This window comes from Seriola lalandi, unplaced genomic scaffold, assembly GCF_002814215.2.
Source record: "Seriola lalandi dorsalis isolate HSWRI2012SDOR001 ecotype SW California unplaced genomic scaffold, Sedor1 jcf7180002054972, whole genome shotgun sequence".
Classification (NCBI taxonomy): domain Eukaryota; kingdom Metazoa; phylum Chordata; class Actinopteri; order Carangiformes; family Carangidae; genus Seriola; species Seriola lalandi.
This window is the reverse complement of record NW_019525660.1, coordinates 6,639,488-6,661,449: the sequence shown is the minus strand read 5'-3', so window position 1 is coordinate 6,661,449 and position 21,962 is coordinate 6,639,488. Positions and strand designations below refer to the sequence as shown.

The window sequence follows — 21,962 nt, the reverse complement described above, 5'->3', positions numbered from 1 at the left end:
TTCTGAAGACTGCTGACGTCAGTGTGAAGAGCTGGTGGCAGCAATTTACTGTAAAAGATTGTATAGCATCATGAAGAAGAGGAGGAAGATCATGAGAGGAGGAAGAAGACTGCAGGCTGGCATCACCAAAACATTTGAAAACATTCAAAAGAGCTTTTAAAAGCTTAAAAAACATACACACCTAAACAGGACTTGTCACTTGTGTCCAGCTAGACCTGCTCAGGTTGAAGGCTGGCAGAGACATGTTGCCAGACTTAGTATACTAATGAGACTGGGTGCGCTCCAAAACCTGGTCAGTGCATTGCAGCTTTGTGCCGGCTAGGTGTGGTTTCCAGTGACACATGCTGTGTCTGCCAACATTGATTGTCCGCCTTGTTGCTGCATTCCCGTCATGTGGAATGATGGGAAATATTCCCCTGTTTACAACGTGTGAGCATTCATGTTATCACACAATTCAGGATGGCAGCTGGGAGTCTTCCTTTGCCACTGCAGATTCCAGCTGTATTCATCGACAAAACGCAACAGACAGGCACAAACATTTGCTACCTTTCTTTCTTTTCTTTCTGAAAAAAAAACCCTATTAATGGCTACTATACAGAAGTGTGATTTGGACAACGTGTAATAACAAAGTCATTGCATTTAATTACCTTCAACAACGGCCTCTGGCAGCAAAGCTGTGCCTTTAAGCACCAAGTCAGATTCATCAGAGCTTCTAGTTATGTTGATATGAACGTTATCTAAAAGTGAGAAACTGGTAATTATGATGCAGCATGTAAAAAAAATACCACGTCTCCCAGGACTGTTTACTAACCTGACTAATAAACACGTATTACACATTGAGCCTGCTGCTTTTAGATTAACATCTGATAAAGACTCAACAGCATAACCTGCCCCTTCAAATATATGATGCAATGACGCTAGCAGGACTGTCAGGGAGATGTGCACTGTGTACATGACCACACAGGCCTGAAACAAAAAGATGGGATCAGTTGAAATAATCAAAATCACCTTTGTGGGTTTACAGTGTAAACCCTCATATAACTTTTTTCAAGGAAGACTGTTTTACATGGGAGGGAAAACCCTGGTGTAAATCGCGCCACGAATGACATCTGAGTTTCATTTAGTTGCATTGGTTTCAGGGTTTTTATAGTTTGCATGCTGATGACAGTGAGCCATTCATTTTATCATTTAATCTGTGCTGTCCCTGTTGTGATATGCAACTTTACAGAGGTGAGAGTATGGTTATCATTTATGACCGCTTTAAGATATAAAACTTTTGACATGGTCTTACTTCTTCAAATGAGATTCAAGAACTTTCAACAACACATACAGTAGATCTCAGTATGCGCAGCTAATTACAATGTACAGAGCACCAATTAGCTCGTGTATAATTGCCTCTTGAATGCTGGAAGTTGAGTGGCCTCTGGAGTATGACTCTTCCTTTGTTTGAATCAAATTTAGATCTCTATTTATCCTCCACAATAAAATATGCTTTTGCTTATTAAAGAGATTTGATCTAATAAAGTCCTAGTTGTGATCTTGACAGGGAAGTTTAATGCATCCTCCCTTTGCAAGACTTTGCTATTTTAGCCAAAAGGTTAGAGCAATTAAGTGAAAACTAAAAAAGCCTTTCTCCTTTCTACTTAAAGCGGTAATGAATTTCTGTGTATCTCTGAGAGGAAATGCAGGATCCTCCCTCTGGATTTCCTACATATAAAGATCTGTTTCCACATTACAATGCACATAAATTGCTGCCAGTAAAGAGGATCTGTACATGTGAAAACATATACATTGCACCAAGTATACACTTAACTGAGATGATGCATAATTCAATTGCAGTTAATGCTCTAATTATTATTAATCAGTTAATGACTTCCTGTAGTTTATATTGTGGAGTCATATTGTTACTACTAAAAGTGCATGGCTGGGGCGTCGTGTGGCGTAGTGGTCTAAGCAGGCGCCCCATGTGTAGAGGCTGCAGTCCTCGCTGCAGTTGGCCCCGGTTTGAGTCCGACATGGGACAGCCTTTGCTGCATGGCACTCCCCTTCTCTCTGCCTCCCCATTTCCTGTCTCTCTGTACTATCCTGTACAATAAAAGCCCCCCCAAAAAATGCATGGCTAACCAGTATAAGAACGATAACTGTGTCTCATAAGTGAAGTTTAATAAATACAAGTGAAGCCTTCTAACGTCGGGCTCTCTGTTTGTGTAAGGTACACTCAACCAGCCAACCTGTGCTAAACCCGCCAATGACTATCGATCTGACATAAACAGGAGACATGAGGCACCTCCAAACTGACTATTCCTCCCACACAAACCAATGTAACAGTATGCCTGTTTTTCATTTTCTTCTCTTATGTCCATTTGTGAGAGAGGACAGTGTAGCAACATGATTTTTATTCCAAAGCTGTGGTCCACTGAACATTGGTGAGTTTTGTGTCTTGCGGCCTCATTTATCCTGGTATCTTTTGTAGCTATTGTACTGTTTGTGTCACGGCTGAAGCCAGGAGCACAGCGAAAGGACCCAAATGCAGACTCACAAGCAGATTCAGTGAAGATACTTGAATAACATAAAGATGGCTTACAGGCGGATGAGGTGAAATGGAAAACAAGAAGGGGCAACTGGTACAAGTACAGGTTGAGGATTCAGACAGAAACTCATATGAACTGAAAGAGATGAGCTCACAAAGAAGAAAAGAAGGGAACTGATACATGTAGTCTAAGGTAGATTACAGAATGTGGTGAAGGTCAGAAGAGCTCAAGGTACTGCGGGGATGATGATCAGTGAAAACAGGTGTCAGGATGGAGGGGGCAAGCAGGTGAGTGGGAGATGAGAGCAGAAACATGGAGATGGGCAATGTGAACACGGGCTGGGGCCAAGGGGAACTGAGGGGCAGTCTGTGACCATATACTTATTATTTAGTACACTGAACTGAAACTGTAATTTTAACTGTTATTGTTTTCATTTCTGTTTCTCTTTTTTGTTGAGATCTCCTCATAAGCCCTTTTGGGTTTTCTAATCTCACCAACACGATCCCTGTTAAGTATTGTGTCTTTTTAATACTTGTGCAAGTAAATAAACTAAAACCAATTTACATGTGCAGTGTGTAGAGCTCGGTATATAGATCTAGCTACATGTAATGCAGTCCAGGAGCCCTGCAGTATACCATTACGAAGCTTGTCTGTCTATACAATTCAGCCTCAACAGCAGATACAGCCTCCAAAGTACCAAAGAGCTGAATCAACACCCATGTGACACCATTACTTCTTTCAGGGAACTAAGCACTGCCTGACGGTTTGGAACAGAGAAGAACCGCAGGGTTTAAGGTGAGAAAAGGAACAAGAAACAAATACTGAAACCTGTACAACACTTGAGTTAAACAAGTGTAGACTCTGCGCCTGGCCCTGGGAATCTGCTCTCCAGTCTTCCATGCCAACCAGGAATGTTAAGTCTAATATTACGGTGTAGAGAAGAACACCCTGACTACTTATGATGACGAGGGTGAATTATTCTGCTGATTTTCCTGCTGACTGCTCATCAGTGGAGCTGCATGATTCATGATGGACTGAAAGCTTGCAGCAAATGTTAGAGTCTTTCTTCGGGCTTCTCTTCTCCCCTCAGGTCACTTATCTCTCCATGACACTGTAATGTCCTCTGTTTGAAATGAAATACTGTACGCTGCAGAGGTGTGTGGAGTAAGTAAGTAATCTGACTACCTGCTTGCATGAGTGAGAAGACTTGTGGGAAATGTTAGCTTGCCCATGCTGAACCACAGATGAATCATAGTCCTATGGTTGAGCCAAAGTAAACTCACAGGCCACAATTAATGGTCCAGTACTGGCTCAAACACCAATATATATCAGGCATCCAATCCTCAACTCCCATACAAACCATAGCCCTAGGCATTTTCAGAGACACCCGAATCCAGTGAAGCCAGTGAGAAGCTCAACCGCTTCTCATCCACAACATGTCTCATTTACTTGTTTGTACTATCACCAGCACTCCTGTGCTCTCCACCTGCACAAGAAGGAGCCGTAGCATTAAGAAACCATCAAATACCAAATAAGCAGTGGGGAAGTTCACAGTACAAACACCTGAACTTTTAATCAAAAGCTGGATGCAACACATTGAGGCCCACTCTCTGGGGATTGGTCAAAGTCCTTGAGGGAAAACAGGAAATTATTAACCAAAAAGAAGAAGATAGAAAGAGTCTACAACAGCAGAATAACAGCAGTATACAACAGTATAGTATATTCCAGTGACTCCTGGAATATACTGATTATCTCAGAGCCTGTTATTCAAGGATGGATGTTTCCATTAAGACTCAAGCTATTTTTTAAGGTTACTGATATTTATGAAAACCGCCTTCACCTTCATATGGAGATGAGACTCATAACAGTTGAGAATAAGGTCAATGGTGAACAATTAATTGCTATTAACAGCTGCTCTTCATGTTAAAACTGCCAAATATTCTGCTCTAATGATAATTTGCTTAATATTTGTTCTGACTCTGTTGTATTGCGGTTTGACAGAAAAAAAGTAATGAATTTGAATTTTTTGAGTCCATGCTTGCATAATATATTGTATTTGTCAGTCTTTAATCTGTGGAGCAATAGTAACAGCAATCATAGTTATATTTCTAATTTATAGGCCTACTCGTTTCCCAGCTTTCATGAGCTCCATGTTAATTCTTGCCCAGGAGGAAAAGACTTTCTGAAATTCTGAAGATGAAATTAAGTAAAACATACAAAAGTATCCATGGGTTCATGTAGTAGGCCATTCATTGCTGGAACCCCATTGCTAAGTGTAGGCTAACAAGAGCAGTGTCCTTGCCCTTCAGTAACCCCTGTCCTTCTCCTGGATGTTCTCTCTTCTGTGATGTTCGGAGTGAAACATACTTTTCAAAAATATTAACAACACAGTATGAATTTAAACTCTGCTTTATTTGTATGTAAGTGATGCTGCTGTATAAGGTTGTTAGACTATATTATTATAAAATAAGATCATCTGACAGTAGGCTAATTCTTTATTTCTGGTGAGGATGCACACTTTTTTATCTGGATGTGAAGTCTGTCTTTTAGCACAGTATCATGTATTTAGCCATCCAGCGCATACTTAAGACCATATTTAAGTCCTATTTTATGAGGAAGCTGGAAATAGTAAAACAACAAACACAAGTTTTTTCAACCAACTCATGAAGCTAATGCTAACTTAAGTAGCTAGCTAACTGCAACTGTTAAAGTCTGCTACATTTCATTTCAACATCAACAGTCACTGGCAGAAAATGAGAAACCTGCTTTTGTCTACCTCTGTCTGAAATGAGTCACCCATTGTCTGAGTGGTAAATCTGCTACAGGTATTATTGTAAACTGTGCTGTGCGAGGATGGAAACAGACAGGCGTAGCAACAGTAACTAATGGCGGTTTGGATTAGCAAACAGTCAGTTGCATTTCGAATGCTGCAGAGGAAAAACACTGAATGAAATCCTCAAAGAGATAAAATAAATTGTGTTTTGTGTGTGTAGTCAGGGTCTGGTGGTACCATGCCCTGCCCTTCAATGGAGCTTTATACAGGATACTGACTCATCATCTTCCCTGTGCCACCCCCCTACCCTCCTACCCCCTACCCCCCAGTCCTGGCATGCATACAATGTTAGCTCTGGAGGATAGAGCATGTTAGAGCATGCATATTATCATATTATCTAAAGCCTTCCAGCACACACACTTTTTTCAAAATATGTGTATGTGTGATTAAGGTGAGGGTCAGTTTAGTCCTCTTGAACAAACTGAGGACAGAAGCGCTATAACCAGGCCACACAGATGAAAGCTACAATTAACCCTGAAGTGTGTCATTAAAATGTCACCTCGACTAGCTCGTGGTCAAATGCTCAAGAATGATCAATTCAGCTCTACCCCATCCCTTAGTGTTTTCATTTCCAGCTTTACTATATATACACACACATATATACTGTACACACACACTCACACACACACACACACACACACACACACCCACACACACACACACACATATATATATATATACTGTATATTCATAAATGGGGGAAGTGATGAGTGTTTAAATGAATGACGTGAATAAGCTCAATGCCTTCACTATTTAATTTTGAATGGATATAAAATGCAAAGAGATTCTCCTAGCACTCGAAGACAGGAACAACATTTTTTTCCATATTCTTGGATATTGATGTCCACTAAACTAAAGGCTGTGTTTGTTTCTCGTCAAGTCGCTTTATGTCCTCGATAAATTACTTGCTTTGTGAAAAATTGACGCTGAGTGTGGATAACAGATTAGATTACACCATGTCATTTGGTTGTGCATTGTGGGCATTGCAAATCAGAAAAACAAGCTCATAGTCTCAGAGGAGCTGTTTCTGTGGTACTATCACAAACTTACACAGTATAGTAACTCATAAGGGACGACAGCAGGTGCCTAAACTTATACATTTGAATACATATATACATCAAGACATAATGTACAATCAGGCAGCATGGGTTACAGACCATGCTGGGCTGCTTAGGAGGGCTTTTTCAATTCAAAGGATTAGACCACTGATGTGTGACATCATCAATTTTCAGCTCAAATAAGGGATTTAGCTCAAATAAGTTTTCCATTGCCTGGTCAAACAGAGGTACATAACAACTGCCTCTGACTATGTCAGCTCTGACTTCTGGCTGAATTTATGGATTTAACATGGATTTTTGTAGTAAGTCAGATGAATGTGAGCTCATTTTGAAGCTGCAGAGTGAAGCTGCAATGTAATAATATTGTATTGATTATGTTATTACTTCAGAATTTGATGCTAAGGTCACCTGTTCTGCAGACCAATGCAATTTCGATGACGGAATAAAAAAATAAAAATTGGAACTAGAAATGCTAATCATCGTCAACACTGGTGAAAAATAAAAAGGGTCTGGATATAACAACAGCACTTTGTTCTGGTATAGTTTATTTGCAAATGAAAATGCCAGTCTTTCAGGTAAAATATTTTCCCTTTCTGAATTTGACAGGACTTCAAACGGCCGTGATGTGAATAAGGCAGTAGAGGAGATGTGGGCTAAATATCAAATCCATCAGAGGCGGGTCGATAGGTGTGACCTTGTATAGAACATTCTCCCTAACTTGTCTCGGAGGGGACAAATTTCTCATAACTGTGACAACTGAGGAGAAGGGATGTATTCCTCTTAGATGATTGTTATGGGTATCTGTATAGCCATCTGATTCATGTTCATGTCTATTTCATTTTTGGCCAAGGTAATAGCAGATACATGAAAGGTCTCATTAGCACTGCAAATAAAAGAATCCCTCAGGCTTCGAAGTGATGTAATGTGAATGTAAATAACATGTTAAGAAGCATGCTATAAACAGTGATGTGACGTGATTGTGCTTTAGATTCTTAAGATGGAAAACTGTGATTTTAAAATGAAAATCCAAACCAACCAAAATTTGTTTTCACTGCTCATAAACTATTTACTCATTAAATCCTGGCGTTATCTTGCCTAACACTGTGAAACAAAAACTCAGAGAGCAAAATAAAAAGAGAGAAATGGAATATCAACACATACACACACACATACAGTGGTAATTGCCCAACCGCCTATCCACGGCATTTCCAGAGAATTAATAATTCACAGAATCAATTGTGCAGCTGGTCACACAGAGACATGCAGGCTGTGCTTCAAAGTCCATAACAACCTTTACACAATATGCTTTCGCTTATAAAACACCCACACTGCTCAGGTGCCAGTTTAACCAAAGCAGGATTATTAAATTATTATTCAGAGTTGTTTTAGTAAAATACAGCTATCCTCCATTGCGACATTTGTTTCACTTAATCCTTATTCCGACATTATTAATTAAATATTAACATAGAGATCTATTGCCTCCTTGTGCTGCCCATTCCTCTTTCTCTGCTTCTATTTCCCCAAGATCTGTTCTTACCCTTTCAAGGAAAGAAAAGGCTTTTGAAGAGTCTACCTGTTAAATGTTTTAACAGGTGCTGCCTGGATCTACTCTGTGCTGTCTTCCCGCCCTGTGAGATTTGCCTCCCTTGTCCTTGGCTGGTAAACACAATCTTAACGCTTGTCCCTTACCTTCTATTTAAGAGCACAGCGGCTCACCAGCTCCCAGGCAGATGCACTATAGGATTTATTGGTAGGGAGGTCAGAGAGCCTGTTGTCCTGTTCAGGATTCATTGCCATGCACAGCTGCAATACCTCATGCACAGGATGGGAGCGTGCAGGGCTCATCTGAACTTATTCAAATGAAAGCATGTCTTTGAAGCATTGCATAGGGTGAGCTTTGTTATGGGTCCCAGTGGATCTGCTGTTGACAATCTCTCAGGTTTTCTAAAGAGGGGAGCCTTGGCATGTGCCTTAGGGCTTGTTCACAATCACTTGGCCTGCCTCTCTGATCACTCCCTCCGCTTCTTTATCTCCACTTTTAAATGTGGCCTTGAAGTCCACTTGGGGATTTTGAAAGGCAAACATAGAACAAAAATGTATACACTAGGTACCGGTTCAGACATAATACAAGGTTGTCATTTTGTCCACTGAATCATTCAGAGCAGTCTAAGGTTTTTCTCCAAGGATGTTCTGAGAGTGACTGATGCTTGGAGTCCACTCTGGTTGCTGCACTGGATTAAAAAAACTCTTACACAATCTATCATATGACTACCACTGCAGGCACTTCATGGTGTACTGTAGGAAGAGATTACAACATCTATCAACATTCAGGAAGCCATAATTGTCGAAGTACAATAAGTATGCAAAAGGCACTTAGATGAGCAGATCAATACCACTCTCCTGTCTCTACGCTAAATCTAAGCTACAGGCAGGAGATGTTATCTTAGCCTAGCACAAAGCCTGAGTCTGCCTGCAGGTAACAAAATTCACCGACCAGTGTTTCTATAATCAGCACATTGTATTCCATTTGCTTAAATTGTACAAAAACCTCAATGTAAAAATGACAGCAGAGACTCCAAGAATTCAGCGTACCCAGCTAATAAACTGCCTGTCACATAAAGCTGCTGACAGCAGCTGGTAAACTAAGCTTAGCACAGAGACTGAAATCAGGGGGCAACAGATTTCACAGATGAAACAAAGGAGATACAACAGGTTGATTAGTGAGCTTTCGACATGCTGGAAGGTAATTTTGATCAAATTCTGGACAGTCTGGCTCGTTGTTTGCAGTTTTTACGCTCCCTCACTCTCTCCCGGTTGTAGCTTCATATTTACTGTACAGCTACGAGAGTGGTATCAATCTCCTCACCCAACACTCAGCCAGAAAGATAGCTAGAATAAATGTGTTTCCCATAATGTCAAACTCTTCCTTAAATGGCTGTACTTCTGGCCCTAGAGCCATTTTAAGAAGCAGAATGTCTGAACTAAAAGTCACAAAGAACCAGAGTTAACAGGAAATCCAGTCAGATCTCAAAGATCATGTACTCCATCTGAAAGGACATCAAAAAGACTACACCACATTAAACTATGAAAAAATGTCGGCATCAGCAGTATGTGTTGCACATTCACATTTAACAGCAATTTGTCAAAATCATTAGTCCTTTGTCCTTAAGGTACAGGGCTGATCCTGGGGCTAGTCCTGCCCAAAATTAATAACCCAGTATTTTGTACTGGTATTTTTGAGTTTAATACAAATCAAGTTTATCCTGGTACGTTCTGCCTCCAGGAAACCGCCAGAGGCTGCCCTCTAAAGTCTGACATTGATAAAAGCTCTGCACCTACTCCTGACTATACTCAGCTTTTATATGTCACCAAACAGACTCTCAGACGTATAAATGAATCATTACAACCTTAAATAATAGAATACTGTGTGAGAAATTTCACTTTAAGCAGCACAGGTGGTTACTGACCCCTCAGGGCTTACCGTAGCTGTGTGCGCTTGCTGCTGAGACTGTTTACTCCTACAAACCCATTTAAACCCATATACTATATGACTGGAGTCAACTCAGCTGGACTTGGACTTACTGCCAATACCAGTTGTCATACAAACTTGCTGCCATCCACACTTCCTGTACATGAGGACATTTTTGGTTAAACTACACAAATTTAAATGTCTGTTAGTGTTAATAACTGTTGTTATGTTGTGTAAATACTTTTACTGTTTCAAGATTATCTTTTGTTTCTGCTAATGTCACGAAGCAACATACACAGGGGTTGGTAGGTATTTTTTTATTCAACATAAAAATAATACAAAGTATCAACAAAATTATCACAGTGAGTTCAGTAAAAACACTGTAATTTCATAAGTTATCAGCTGTATGCAGCCTGCGGCTTCATATTTTGTGAAAATAATGAAGCATATTGTTTAATTTCCACCTGATACTGGCATATTGTGTTAGTGTGTTAGTGTGTGCACTCTTGTGGTCTGAATGGTGAGCACAAACCAGTACTGATAATACTTGATACATTTAGATGTCCTAACCCATATGCAGAGGTCATATAGCACTTGAAAATCCAAGCATTGTAAATAAGCAGGCTGCTTGTATTAATGCCAACGAAAAGTAATGCCCACGTAATTCATGAGCCAGGAGGCTGTGATCACGTGACCTATGCGCTTGCAGATTGTTTTTTCTGTTCTTCTGATTTCTTTTATATTCTCAGTGCAAAATGCAATATTTTATGATAGTTTTGGCGTTAGGGTTGCTGCAGGCGCACTAATCGCTCATGTTTCTGTAAGATATGACCCTGAGAGCTCAACACACTGCAACTTTTTTTTTTAATTATTTTTTTGGGCTTTTTATACCTTTATACCTTTTACAGTAGAGAGAGACAGGAAATGGGGAGGAAGAGAGAGGGGGAATGACATGCAGCAAAGGGCTGTCCGATGCGGGACTCGAACCGGGGCCAACTACAGCGAGGACCTCAGCCTCTGCATATGGGACGGATGCTCAACCAACTTCACCACTCGACACCCCATCACGCTCCAACTTAAGAAAACACATGCAAATACACACAACACAACCAAATAAACACTGCAAGTATAGCACAGTTATATACATCCATGAAAGTGTGTCCCAGCCGGATTCATCACTTTTTCGTGTCCCCTGGAAACACTTCGGTTATGTTGTGAACATTTGCAGCATGTGTTGTCAAAGTGAAGAAGCTATTTTCTGAATTTGCTTGTGTTTTGATGCAGTGCGTAGAGCTCTCAGGGCCACCATAGATATCAAATGAATATGTTGAAATGAGTGACATGTACCACATGTGTAACTTGTATTGTAGTTATCCAGCATAGACACAATACCAACACTACAAAGGCAATTGATTTGTAATGAAATTAATGGGCAAACAGAAGTCTTCACAGTTAATTCACAAAGGTGGCAGTGAATAACATGCAACACACTTTTTTTATATTGTATATATTATAGATTCATTGTGTTAAGCTGAAACTTTGTGCTGTTTAAAAGATTTTTTTTCCATTTAAAACAAAAGCTCACCATATTACAAATCAGATGGCTGATTCACCAAGAGGGAAATTGTTTTAGCAAAAATTCACATCACCTTAAATCCTTGACAATCCCAAATACCTTTGTGTTTGACAGACCTTTATTCACTGTTTTGCTGCTGATGCCCTCACGATGTGATAAGAATATTCAGACGACAAAAGCAGTGTTATTGACTCGTACCTCCCCTTTCCTTCTTCTCTCAGCAGGAGTTTTTAACTTGTTTGGAATATTTTCAAAGTGTATAAATAACTGCAAAGGCTGTTTTTCATTTGCTTGAATAGATCCAGGCTCTATCATGACTCTGAACTGAAGGCCTTGACAGAATCGGAATATCAAATATTCTGTACAGTCCCACAGCAGATATGTGGCAGTGACATATACACATGTAATTGTCAGTTGTTATGAAAGTAATTTCATCTCTCTGGCTCCCTACAGTTGCTGATCAGCCCCTTCATCTCCTCTACAGAGAATACATCAGGCTGCTGGGGTTGCTAATTAACCGAATTACAGAAATAGCTTACAGCATATTACAACCACACACAGTTTGCTAAGTATGGATGTGATGGTGACAGAGAAGTTGGAGGTCACGGAGCAAGATCATTCACTCAACTGCGGTGAGTAGATTTCCCAGGCTCCCTTCTGAAGACTGTGTGGAGCTGAGCCTCAGGATCATGCTTTAAAATGATTTCCACTCACTCACACACGCACTCACTCACTCATTCACTCTTAGTGCTGACCAAACACTCTGCTCGCATGTTTAATGCACTGCTTTGGCTAGGATAGTGAAAATGAAGTGTACAGCTGATGTGCCATCTGTCATGCAGAGATACCTCCCTCTGCATATGATCTGCAGCAAAAGGTGAAGAGGAATCAATCTTTAAAGTATATGGATGATATGAGAGTTGGTACAGGGAGAGGCAAACTGAGCACCAATGCATTTGTGTGGGATTTTATTTAGCTTTATGTGTTTTGAAGATTGAGGAAAGGGAGGTCATTGAGTTGTATAACATTGTTCCTGAAGTTATCTTAGATTACAGCTGGGGAGCCACCACTCAACTGGTTTGCCTCATACGAATCAGAGGAGCTGCTGTGGCCAATCAGAGCCCACCATTGTGACTGTGACTTATGAAATGTATTCAATTAAAGACCTTTTAACTAAATTGCATTTGCTTGTGGAACATCATGAAGAACATTATTTTTGTTCTACTTGAAAGCAAAATTATGATAATTGAGCAATACAAAACATTTAATTAATTTTTCAATAATATACTTCCCTGGTGTGTCTCGGTAAGCCATCAACCCCCAACACACAGCATGTGTGTATTTGCTGCTGACATTCAGGCTTTCTTTTCAGCCTCTCTTTATCACTAATTGCAAATAGCCAAAATAAACTCTTGAAAAGGTGACATTAGAATATTGAAGGGGTAATATCATCACAGAGAAATACAGTTGAGTCATGGCCATAGTTGGTTGGAGGTGGTAGAATTTTTTTCAGATCACATAGTGATTTCACCACTGCCAGTATAATGAGGCACTACAAATATTAGATCTTAAAAGAAGGGTGACGAATAAAAATGTCTTGCTGCAGATTGAGGATAATTTTTTTCGTTTACCACCAAGAGCAGCCAAACTTTAACATTACACTGATTCTATCCAAAAAAATCATCTCCATACAGTTAAAGGGCTCATAAATGTGAACATTGCAAAACATTGTGAAACTCATATATTTTACACGGGAAATAGTAGGATGTATTTACTGTGCCTAACGAGGTGCCTGCATACATCTACACCCAAGTTGCTAACACCCCCATTCTCATGTAATATTTAGACCTGTATGTTATTTGCTAAAATCACTTTTGAAAAGGTGACTTAAAGTGAGTTTGATTGTTCCTTGCTGTGTCCAAATGGAGGATTGCTGCTCTCGTTTCAGATGAGTATCTCAGCTTCACTTTAAAGCCCACTGTGACTCAGATGTCCCTGTGTGATCCCTGGGGTGCTGCCTAATCTTTTCAAATCCTCTGATCCAGAGGAACTGAGGAGCAATTTGGACCGCCACAAATGGTTTTTCCTTTCTTCTATGTTGAGGCAACAGTATTGAGTATTGCACTTGCAGAATGTCCTTGTAATTATGTACATACTGTACAGTCAGCCAAAATAAACAGCTGCTAGTTACTATCAATGTAACCGAGCTTGATAAGGTCAGTGCAAGAGTCTGAAAACTAAAAATGTATAAACTGCATATAAAAGTAGTAGTTTTAAGTCTTGATTTCCTGACTTCCTGTGTCAAACTGGTCACTGTGATCTGGACAGTAGCCATTAAATGCTATGAAGCTGAGATTTAGGAAAGTGAAGAGAGATGAGTAACCAGCAGGAATCTCTCAGCATGGGATCCCTTTGAAATTTCCTTGTGGCATCTTAAAAAAGTGATATACCTTCTCTTTGTCGCTAACAGGCTGTTGTGACAGTTTTTCTGCATCACTCTTCTAAATGGTACTATTGAGATTTTGTCCATATGTAGTGTTAAATAAGAATGACTTTTTGTTGGTAGTACTCTTTGTCTGTTGTCTTGTCAGTCGTATAGGCTTCTTCTTCTTCTTTTACTTATTCTAAACTAACCAGAAATGTAAAAACAAACACCACTTCCTGTGGGCCAAAGGGTTTTTCCTCAGAAGGACCAACAAAAGTGGAGGCTCTTACAAAGCGGATATACTTTAAATTGCTATTGTGTTTTGTCAATCCGTGATCAAGAATAGCAAAAGTGACACTTATTTATATGATAATGTAGGAGATTATCACTCACAACAACTCATGGAAATTTGATTGCTTCATTTAAATAAAATGTGTGTGTCTTGAATATGTAAAAAAAAAAGATTAAGGATGCAAGTATCTCCTGAGACAAACAGTATTTGTTTAAAGACTCAAAAGCAAGTTGAAAGTAACACGAGTGGAGCTAAATCCTCTGGAGCCTTGAGAAGCATTTTTCTGATTGTTTTCCTTATGTGGGTTTCCACATGAGTATTCTCTTTGGTTGCTTCACCACAAAGACCTCCACCCCAAAGAACGAAAGACATAAAAGAAAATACAAAGCCCATTTCTTTTGCTGCTTCACACAGACTTGTCACTTGTTATTATGTGGATTCCTTTTGCACTCCTCAAGGAGAAAATAAAAGGTTTAGTGGTGGTCAGTCCTTTGAAGTAACACAGGCCATTGCTAACGTTTGTTTCAAGCTGACAAGAATACTGAATACTAATTTGTTTTTTTTTTTTGGAAGGGAGGTTTTTTCCTTAAAATTCATGGACAATTTTCAGAAGATTGCAGTGATGTGGCTGCACAGCTGAGATGGCATTAGAAACACTTTGGACACAGGATACATTCACTTAAGCAACAGAAAGTAACAGTATGATGTTTATTCACTTTCTTGCCAAGAGTTAAATGTTCAGATCAATATACCTAATGTCTGGATGGTAAATATGAAGCTACAGCCAGCAGCTGCTTAGCTTCGCTTAGCTTAGTATAAAAACAGGAAACAGGGGGAAACCCCCTGATAGGTTACATACTGGCATACTAGAACCTCAAAAGCTCACTAATAATATTTTATGTTGTGGTTGTTTAAACCATAGGCTACAATAAGCAATACAATGACAATTAGCTATTTTATGGGGGTTCTACCAGACCTTTTTTTTTGGCTGGGAGCTGTTTCTGTGCAACTAGCAGAGAGGAAGTTATGGTCACAACCAAGAAAACATCTGGTACATAACTACCCTGTAAAAAGGTGAACTGGATTAAACAAACAAGATGTTAAATAGCGAGCTTTAGAGATGCTGGTAAGCAGATTTTTTACATTAGCCATGCTAGCTGTTAGTTAAGATAACCTGTTTCTGGCTGTAACATTATATTTACCAAATAAATATAAGAGGGGTATCAATCTTCTCATCAAAGCCAAAAAAAAAAAAAAATTGTCCACAGTTTTTTAGAACTTACAAATGTGTTGCAGCATCCCTTTTTACTTTGAGTTTTAAGGAAGATAATTAATATTCAGTCCTGTGGTTTTGTATCATTGATTTAACCAAGGTTTGTGTTAATTTATGATTTTATTTAGTGGGATTAGCTCTTTAAGCAGAATCATCTTCCCTCTTCCCAGCCTTTTCTACCAAATCTAACTGTGCAACCATTTGCAATAAATGGTCCTTTCACAAGTGTCTCCGACTGAGACGAACATTAGTGATGGCATCGTCATTTTAATGGACTGAACCCCTAAACCTAAACCAAGAATCAATAAATAGTCCTCTACAAAACCTGTAAAAATGCAAATAGTTGTTTTTAATCATACTCTTAACGAGCAACATGTTAGTCATTGAGCTTTACATGTGCTGCTAGATGGATGATTTTGCCTTTGGATAGAGCCAGGTTAGCTGTTTCCTCAGTTCCAGTCTCTATACTAAACTAAGCTAAAATAACTGGCTGCCAGTTCCGGCTTCGTGGTTACTGTACGTTGTGAGTTGTATTACGTTTGTTTGAAATCACCACAATATGGATGACGAGTTTGAGAACAATCCTCAAATCTATATTCCTGCACTTTGTCTATTCCCCATGAAGCCAACCGATCTCACCTAGCTCTACCGCCACTATTTTAACTCATAATTCAAATTATGATGAGATTATTATGGTAAAATCCATCCTACTGCAGTCAAGTCACCCTTTGTGTATGAGCCTTGATGTTGACATCTGAATAGAAAAAAAAAAACTTATCCAGTATTAATCTGTTTTGTAACCATTTGTCTCTGTGTGCTTTTTGAATAGGTAAATTCATTAGACTCAGATGGTGAAATATGGAAGTCTACAGCTAATCCCTCTCAGATGCACATGAAATAAGCAGCAAATGAAGGAGCAGCTGAACAGGCAGGTAATTTTTTTCATTCTTCCTATTACAAACAAAGGGAGACATTTTATTAATTTATGTCCATTCATGTACTCAGAATGAAAGGAAATTATTGTAAGATGGTACTTTATTGGTTTCAAGAGAGATGGAATTGCACCAGCCCAGAGTCTTAGTCGAATTAACATATCTTTGATTTAAGCATTTGACATGTACAGTAGGTAGATCTACTCCAAAGTCATCTTACACAGACCATTGAGACATTAAGTTCACTGAATCCAGTTTTTAATATTTAAATGAACTATAAAAAGCACATTAAAACATTTTCTCATTTTAGTTACAAAAATGGGTCACCTAAAGGGCTTCTCATTGCATTCACAGAAGGATTTGAACAGTGGATGTCTAACAGTTAATGTATTTCTCTCTTTAAAAAATCCCCACCCAAAATATATAAACTTAATTGCTTAACCAAGGTATATACAGGGCATAACATCCTTGCATCTTAAAGGTTATCAAGAAAGTTTGAGGTATACAACCAAAATAAAAAGCCTGTCAGAAAACAAAACAGAAAAAAACAACAAATAGAATTAAATAAAGGAAAATGAATGCCATGATTTGCTTCCTACTAGCACAGGATCACAACATTAGTGGGAGATGTTGCCGCATACGTGCTGGTGTGATACTTCCAGTTGTTTCACCTATGGTCACAAGGGCAAAACAGCAAATAACCTCAAGCTTTGGACTGTCAATATATACAAAGGGCATACAGTCTAATTTAGCAATGGAGAATTGTTTGAATGCTCACTTTATTTGCTTCGTGACAGTTACACAATATGTGTTGAACAAAAAATACCAGAATTATAAATTTATTTGATTGAATGATGTCTTCAACTTACACTGTATATCTTTGAACCAACACTGAAATTAAAGAGCCAGAAGCAGAATCTGATACACATGCAAGTTTTGAAAGTGGATTCAGAAATAACAGTATTGTACAAAATAATAATTACAGTTTTTTTTTATAATTATCAAAATACACCTTCTTTCTTAGCACCTCTTTATACTTTTGTGTGTTTTGAACAAGCACCATTGTAGTCGTTTTCATACAGCACCTGGAGAATCCAGAGAGGGGGTCTGTGTCCCCTTATGTCGCCTGACCCCCCCCTCTTGGTTACCTCCGATTCACCCTCCTCTGCCACGCGTTCAAATGTCCTTCACCTTTGCTCCGTAACGTGGTTAAGTCATGTGGTTCGAGCCCTACAAGGGCAACAAGTATTTTCCTGGGTTACACGTACATACATGGAAAGACATGTTTGCTACACCATCTCTTATTCAAAACTTGCATGTGGCATAGAAAAGGGTGGGGGGCTAGAAATGGGGTTTGGTGGTACCCAAAACGTCTCAACTTGACTTTCTTTGCTGGCCCCATCAAGTCCTTTTTTTGTTTCTTTTTTTCGTTTTTATTTAGCCAAGGAAGCAGACGGGCCCAACTTCAAACCCAAACTTCTGGTTAGGGTCCCCAAAGTCAGTCAACATGACATCGATGATTGGAACCTGATCGATTTTGGGAGTATTAATCTCCATCACAGTCTTTCCATAGCCCTTCCTCGTCTGCAACAAGAGAGACATTGACATAGAGAGAAAGAGGAACCAATTAGACAAGCAAATCCCAGAAAAACACACACAGTTTGTCACATTTCTCACTGCACAAAACTGTGTGATCACACTGCAAGCAAGCTGATCTTTTAGTCAGCCCCTTCAATAAAAGGAGCCGGGCTGTCATCAGCTGAAATCAGTTATAATCACAGCTTTCCACTCCTGCTTGTTGCACTACTAATGTGATTTCATTTCAGGAGTAATACTTAGCAAGTGCCAAATGGATGAGAAACTAATTATGACTATTCAAAGCTTCCTAAACTTTTATTTCAAACACCACAGGAGCAAATCAGAAACAATGCTTGATTTTTGCTGGAAAATAATCTCCTAATGGTATTTTTTTTTTAATAGCACCCAGTAGGTAGGTTAACCCATCCAAAAAAAAATCTAACTCCAAAGGCAAGTTTGAGAAACTAGCACATTAATTTTCAATGATGCCAGAGACAGACTGAACTCATCCACCCCCTGCTCATTTTGACAGATAGTATCTACGGACAGGGCTTACCGCGCATCCGTCTGAGAGGGCCTTGATGTAAGGGTTATTGTCATAGGACATCTCCTCATCATTGGCGCCCAGGAAGCGCAGCGCCTTGTCGTAGCTGTCGCTGGCGGCATCGTGCCACGCCACAGACTGGTGGCAGCTGTAGGTGAAGTTTTGCCTGGCCGAGGCTGTCAGTAGTCTGAGGAAGGTCATCTGTACCATGTTTATTGAGTTTCCATCTGCGTCAACATAGGAAAGCTGTTGGGGGGAAAAAAGAGAGAGAGAGAGAGAGAGAGAGAGAGAGAGAGAGAGAGAGAGAAAGATGTCAAATGTAAGAGGCAAACATCCACATTTTCACTGAACAGTTGGATTTATTTATTTGTTTGTAAGTGAAAAAATATTAATATATAAATTTGAAAAATATAAAAACACAAGAAATATAAGAAAGAAACTACAACATAAATGTGCAAAAATACAAAGGACCTGTCATACATACTAATACAGCATTTCAAGGACAAAACAACCGTAAAAACATTTTCCACTGCGATAATCAACACTGCTCCGTTATGTATGTTCCTTTCTGACTAACAGCAACAGTAGCAGATGTTTACCAAGAAACTGCTGAAGGGTAGAGTGAGGCCTAGTGGAATGCTAAACTTGTGAGGTATTCTACTCGAATCCTCTCTTTGTTCTTCATATGGAACAGGTGACGAATTGTAATGTTCTCACAATAACTGAAAAAATGCGCCAGTTCAAAAGGATCCAGATTATTTTAACTAAAAGCCAACTTTGTACATGTTAAAAGCTCATCCCTTGGGCTTTGAGATTATCTCTGCTCTGGCTTGGCCTAAAATATGAACACACTCAAACCATTAGGTAGTTCAGGATGTCTTTATGGGGAGCAACTTTGGGTCACTCCTCTACAGTTTCATGGGTGCTGCTGCTATTTGAGTCTATCATCAGCTGCTTGCCATTTTACAAGCATCTTGCAGAGCTCCTGCACAGGTGTATAGGAGAAAGCAGGGAAAATAGGAGGGATGGGGGCGAAACATTTAGTATAACCTTGAGTGAAGGAGGTTCTGCTTTGTGCAGGAAGCTGCAGAATGTGAAAGAAAGAGAAGAATAAAGAAGAGACTTACTATTTTACCACGTTTAAATTCACTGAACCATGACCCAGGAACTTCTTTGGGCCATGAAGATATTCTGACCTGCAGAAAACAAACAAAAGCACACAGCGTCCATCAATGACAGACATTATTATGGACTTTATTTTGTTATGAATCATGCAGCCAACATGAGAAAAGCTTTCTGTGTGAAGCACAGGCTCAAGGGTAACATCAAAGTTTATCATCTGTTTTTTATTTTAATGTCTCTGAAACATCATTTTCACAAACTTCAGAGAGTCAAATCATTTTACACTATTTGCCTTTTGGTGTTTTTTTGTGTTTGCAATAAAGTGAATATCAAATCTGTACAAGTTTAGCCCTGAAGAAAATCAAATGGCTCCCTTTGACAACTTCACCCCAGTGCCTCGCTGACTGTTGATGAGCTGTTTTAACATGACGGCTTAATATTCGATGAGAAATCATGATTAGAAAGAGGCAGTTAGGAATCTTGTGTGTGTGAATCCAGAGTCACTCACTCCGTTGGACTTCTTATCTGGATAGATGCAGGTTTCACCCCCGGCGGTGAAGTTACAGTAGACTTTGAAGGAATCCCCCGAGCAACCTTGGTTTGGATCAATCCAGTATTCGCCTGAGGAGAACCAAACACACTCAAATATCCTGTTCAGATGATGTCTCCATTTCAAAAGTAAGTATGCTTGATTCCTGCACCCTATGTGAAATTCTGCTTAAAAGTTTATTTACTACTTATTTTCATGGTTTACACACTGCTGGATAAACTGTTATTATCACGCCTGAAACAAGCTGTAATTTATGTGCAACAAACTTGAATTCCTACAGAGAAAAGTAAAGACAAACCTAAACCAATCCATGCTGCTGTAAATGTCAACTTTATCTTTATAATTGCTCCACTTTACTCAGTTAAACTGCAAACATTTAGCAAAATAGACAAGAAAGGCAAAAGCTCTACCACTGATGAGTTCAGTTCTTTTTGGGCAGGGCTCTCAATCACAGTGCTTGTTTTTTTTCACTTGAGTATCAGTTTGTCAAAAGAACGTGTGTCTAGAGTGTTTCTCAAACTTTTTCAGACCAAGGACCACTCAACCATTAAAATAAAACTCACAGACCACCTAACTCCCCCGACATCCCCAAATCCAATAGGGCCCACTGCTTCAGTAGTGCTGTGGTGAGCTTGACTGTCACCTGGGACAGAACTTTAATTCACGCGCATGTAGCATTAAAATAATGACACATGTATGAACACTGGCTGGATGTAATCAAACACTCTATGCTTTTCAGTAGTGGTGAGTGCATTACTAGTAAAATTTAACAGTTAGCACTTGCCAGTTGTGCCCGTTTCATTCTGTTTCATTTGATTTTTGTTTATCTGACTCAGTCTCAAGCCACTGGCCCATGATCTTGTCAATTGTCTGTGTTTAATAGTTAATAGGCACATAACTGGTGGAAATTAACACAATCCCAGGGCAGGCCAACCGTTAGCGTCTCCCACATTTCCTTTCAAATGTCACACTGATCATTTTTGATGTAAATCATAAAACATTAACTGTAAACTGGCGTAGCCACATCAGTGGTAGGCAGAGTCGCTAAACAATTGGTTACATTAAAGTCCAATAATACAGCAAAACAACATTAAGATAATGTTTGAATTTACATGAGTTGTCTTCACATTGAAAACAACAGATGTACACTATTCACTAGTAGGCTTTTTGGTCACTTGCAGACACTTTGAGAAACACTAAATTTAAAACATACAGATACAAATTCAGGCTTTGGGAAAGGATGGTCTAGACCAACAACAAAAACTGAAAGAATGGGGAGGCTCTTTAGTGTCCCACTTACAGATCAAGCTCCTCTCCAGTGTCTTTGTGAATTAAACTAAAAAGACAGGTGTGTTTTTATACGACGATCTGTTCCAACATTCCTTCTGAAGTGAAACTCTCCTGCTTAGATTTGACTTACCATCAGGGAACTCTGGGTGGCACAGCTGCAGATCTTTGCACGTTCTGGCCGGGTTGTTCTGTGTGCCCATGGGATACTTCATGCGTTCGATGTCCTGTTTGAGGTTGTTGAGTGAGCCGAAGATGTCCTCCATGCCCTCGCCATAGTCCATGATGGTACCGGCCGCATCTGACTGCATGTCAGCAGAGCGTTTGGTTTTCTTGGGTGACTGGATGGGCAGGGGCTGAATCACCTCACCTGGTGGGCCCTGCATGGTACAATGAGGAATAAAGTTTTAGATTTGATACGAGAGGACTGACTTGACCAAGTTCGTACAGAGCTGCTGTGAGGATCTGAACGCAGGGGAATCAGAGGCAACG

At 39.5% G+C, this 21,962-nt stretch overlaps 1 protein-coding gene across 5 annotated transcripts in view; it reads right to left on the bottom strand.

Annotated features, from left to right (window-relative positions):
- Positions 1-16,474: 16,474 nt before the first annotated feature.
- Positions 16,475-21,962, bottom strand: part of col11a1a (collagen, type XI, alpha 1a) — an 80,014-nt gene continuing 74,526 nt past the window's right edge. For all 5 annotated transcript variants that reach the window (XM_023397967.2, XM_023397965.2, XM_023397968.2 and 2 more), the window contains 5 exons: positions 21,604-21,850; positions 20,142-20,254; positions 19,639-19,707; positions 18,524-18,757; positions 16,475-17,973 (listed from right to left, as the gene is read on the bottom strand). In XM_023397967.2, the coding sequence (XP_023253735.1) occupies positions 17,827-17,973; positions 18,524-18,757; positions 19,639-19,707; positions 20,142-20,254; positions 21,604-21,850 (810 nt within the window). In that variant the 3' untranslated portion in view covers positions 16,475-17,826. The remainder of the gene's footprint in view (positions 17,974-18,523; positions 18,758-19,638; positions 19,708-20,141; positions 20,255-21,603; positions 21,851-21,962) is intronic.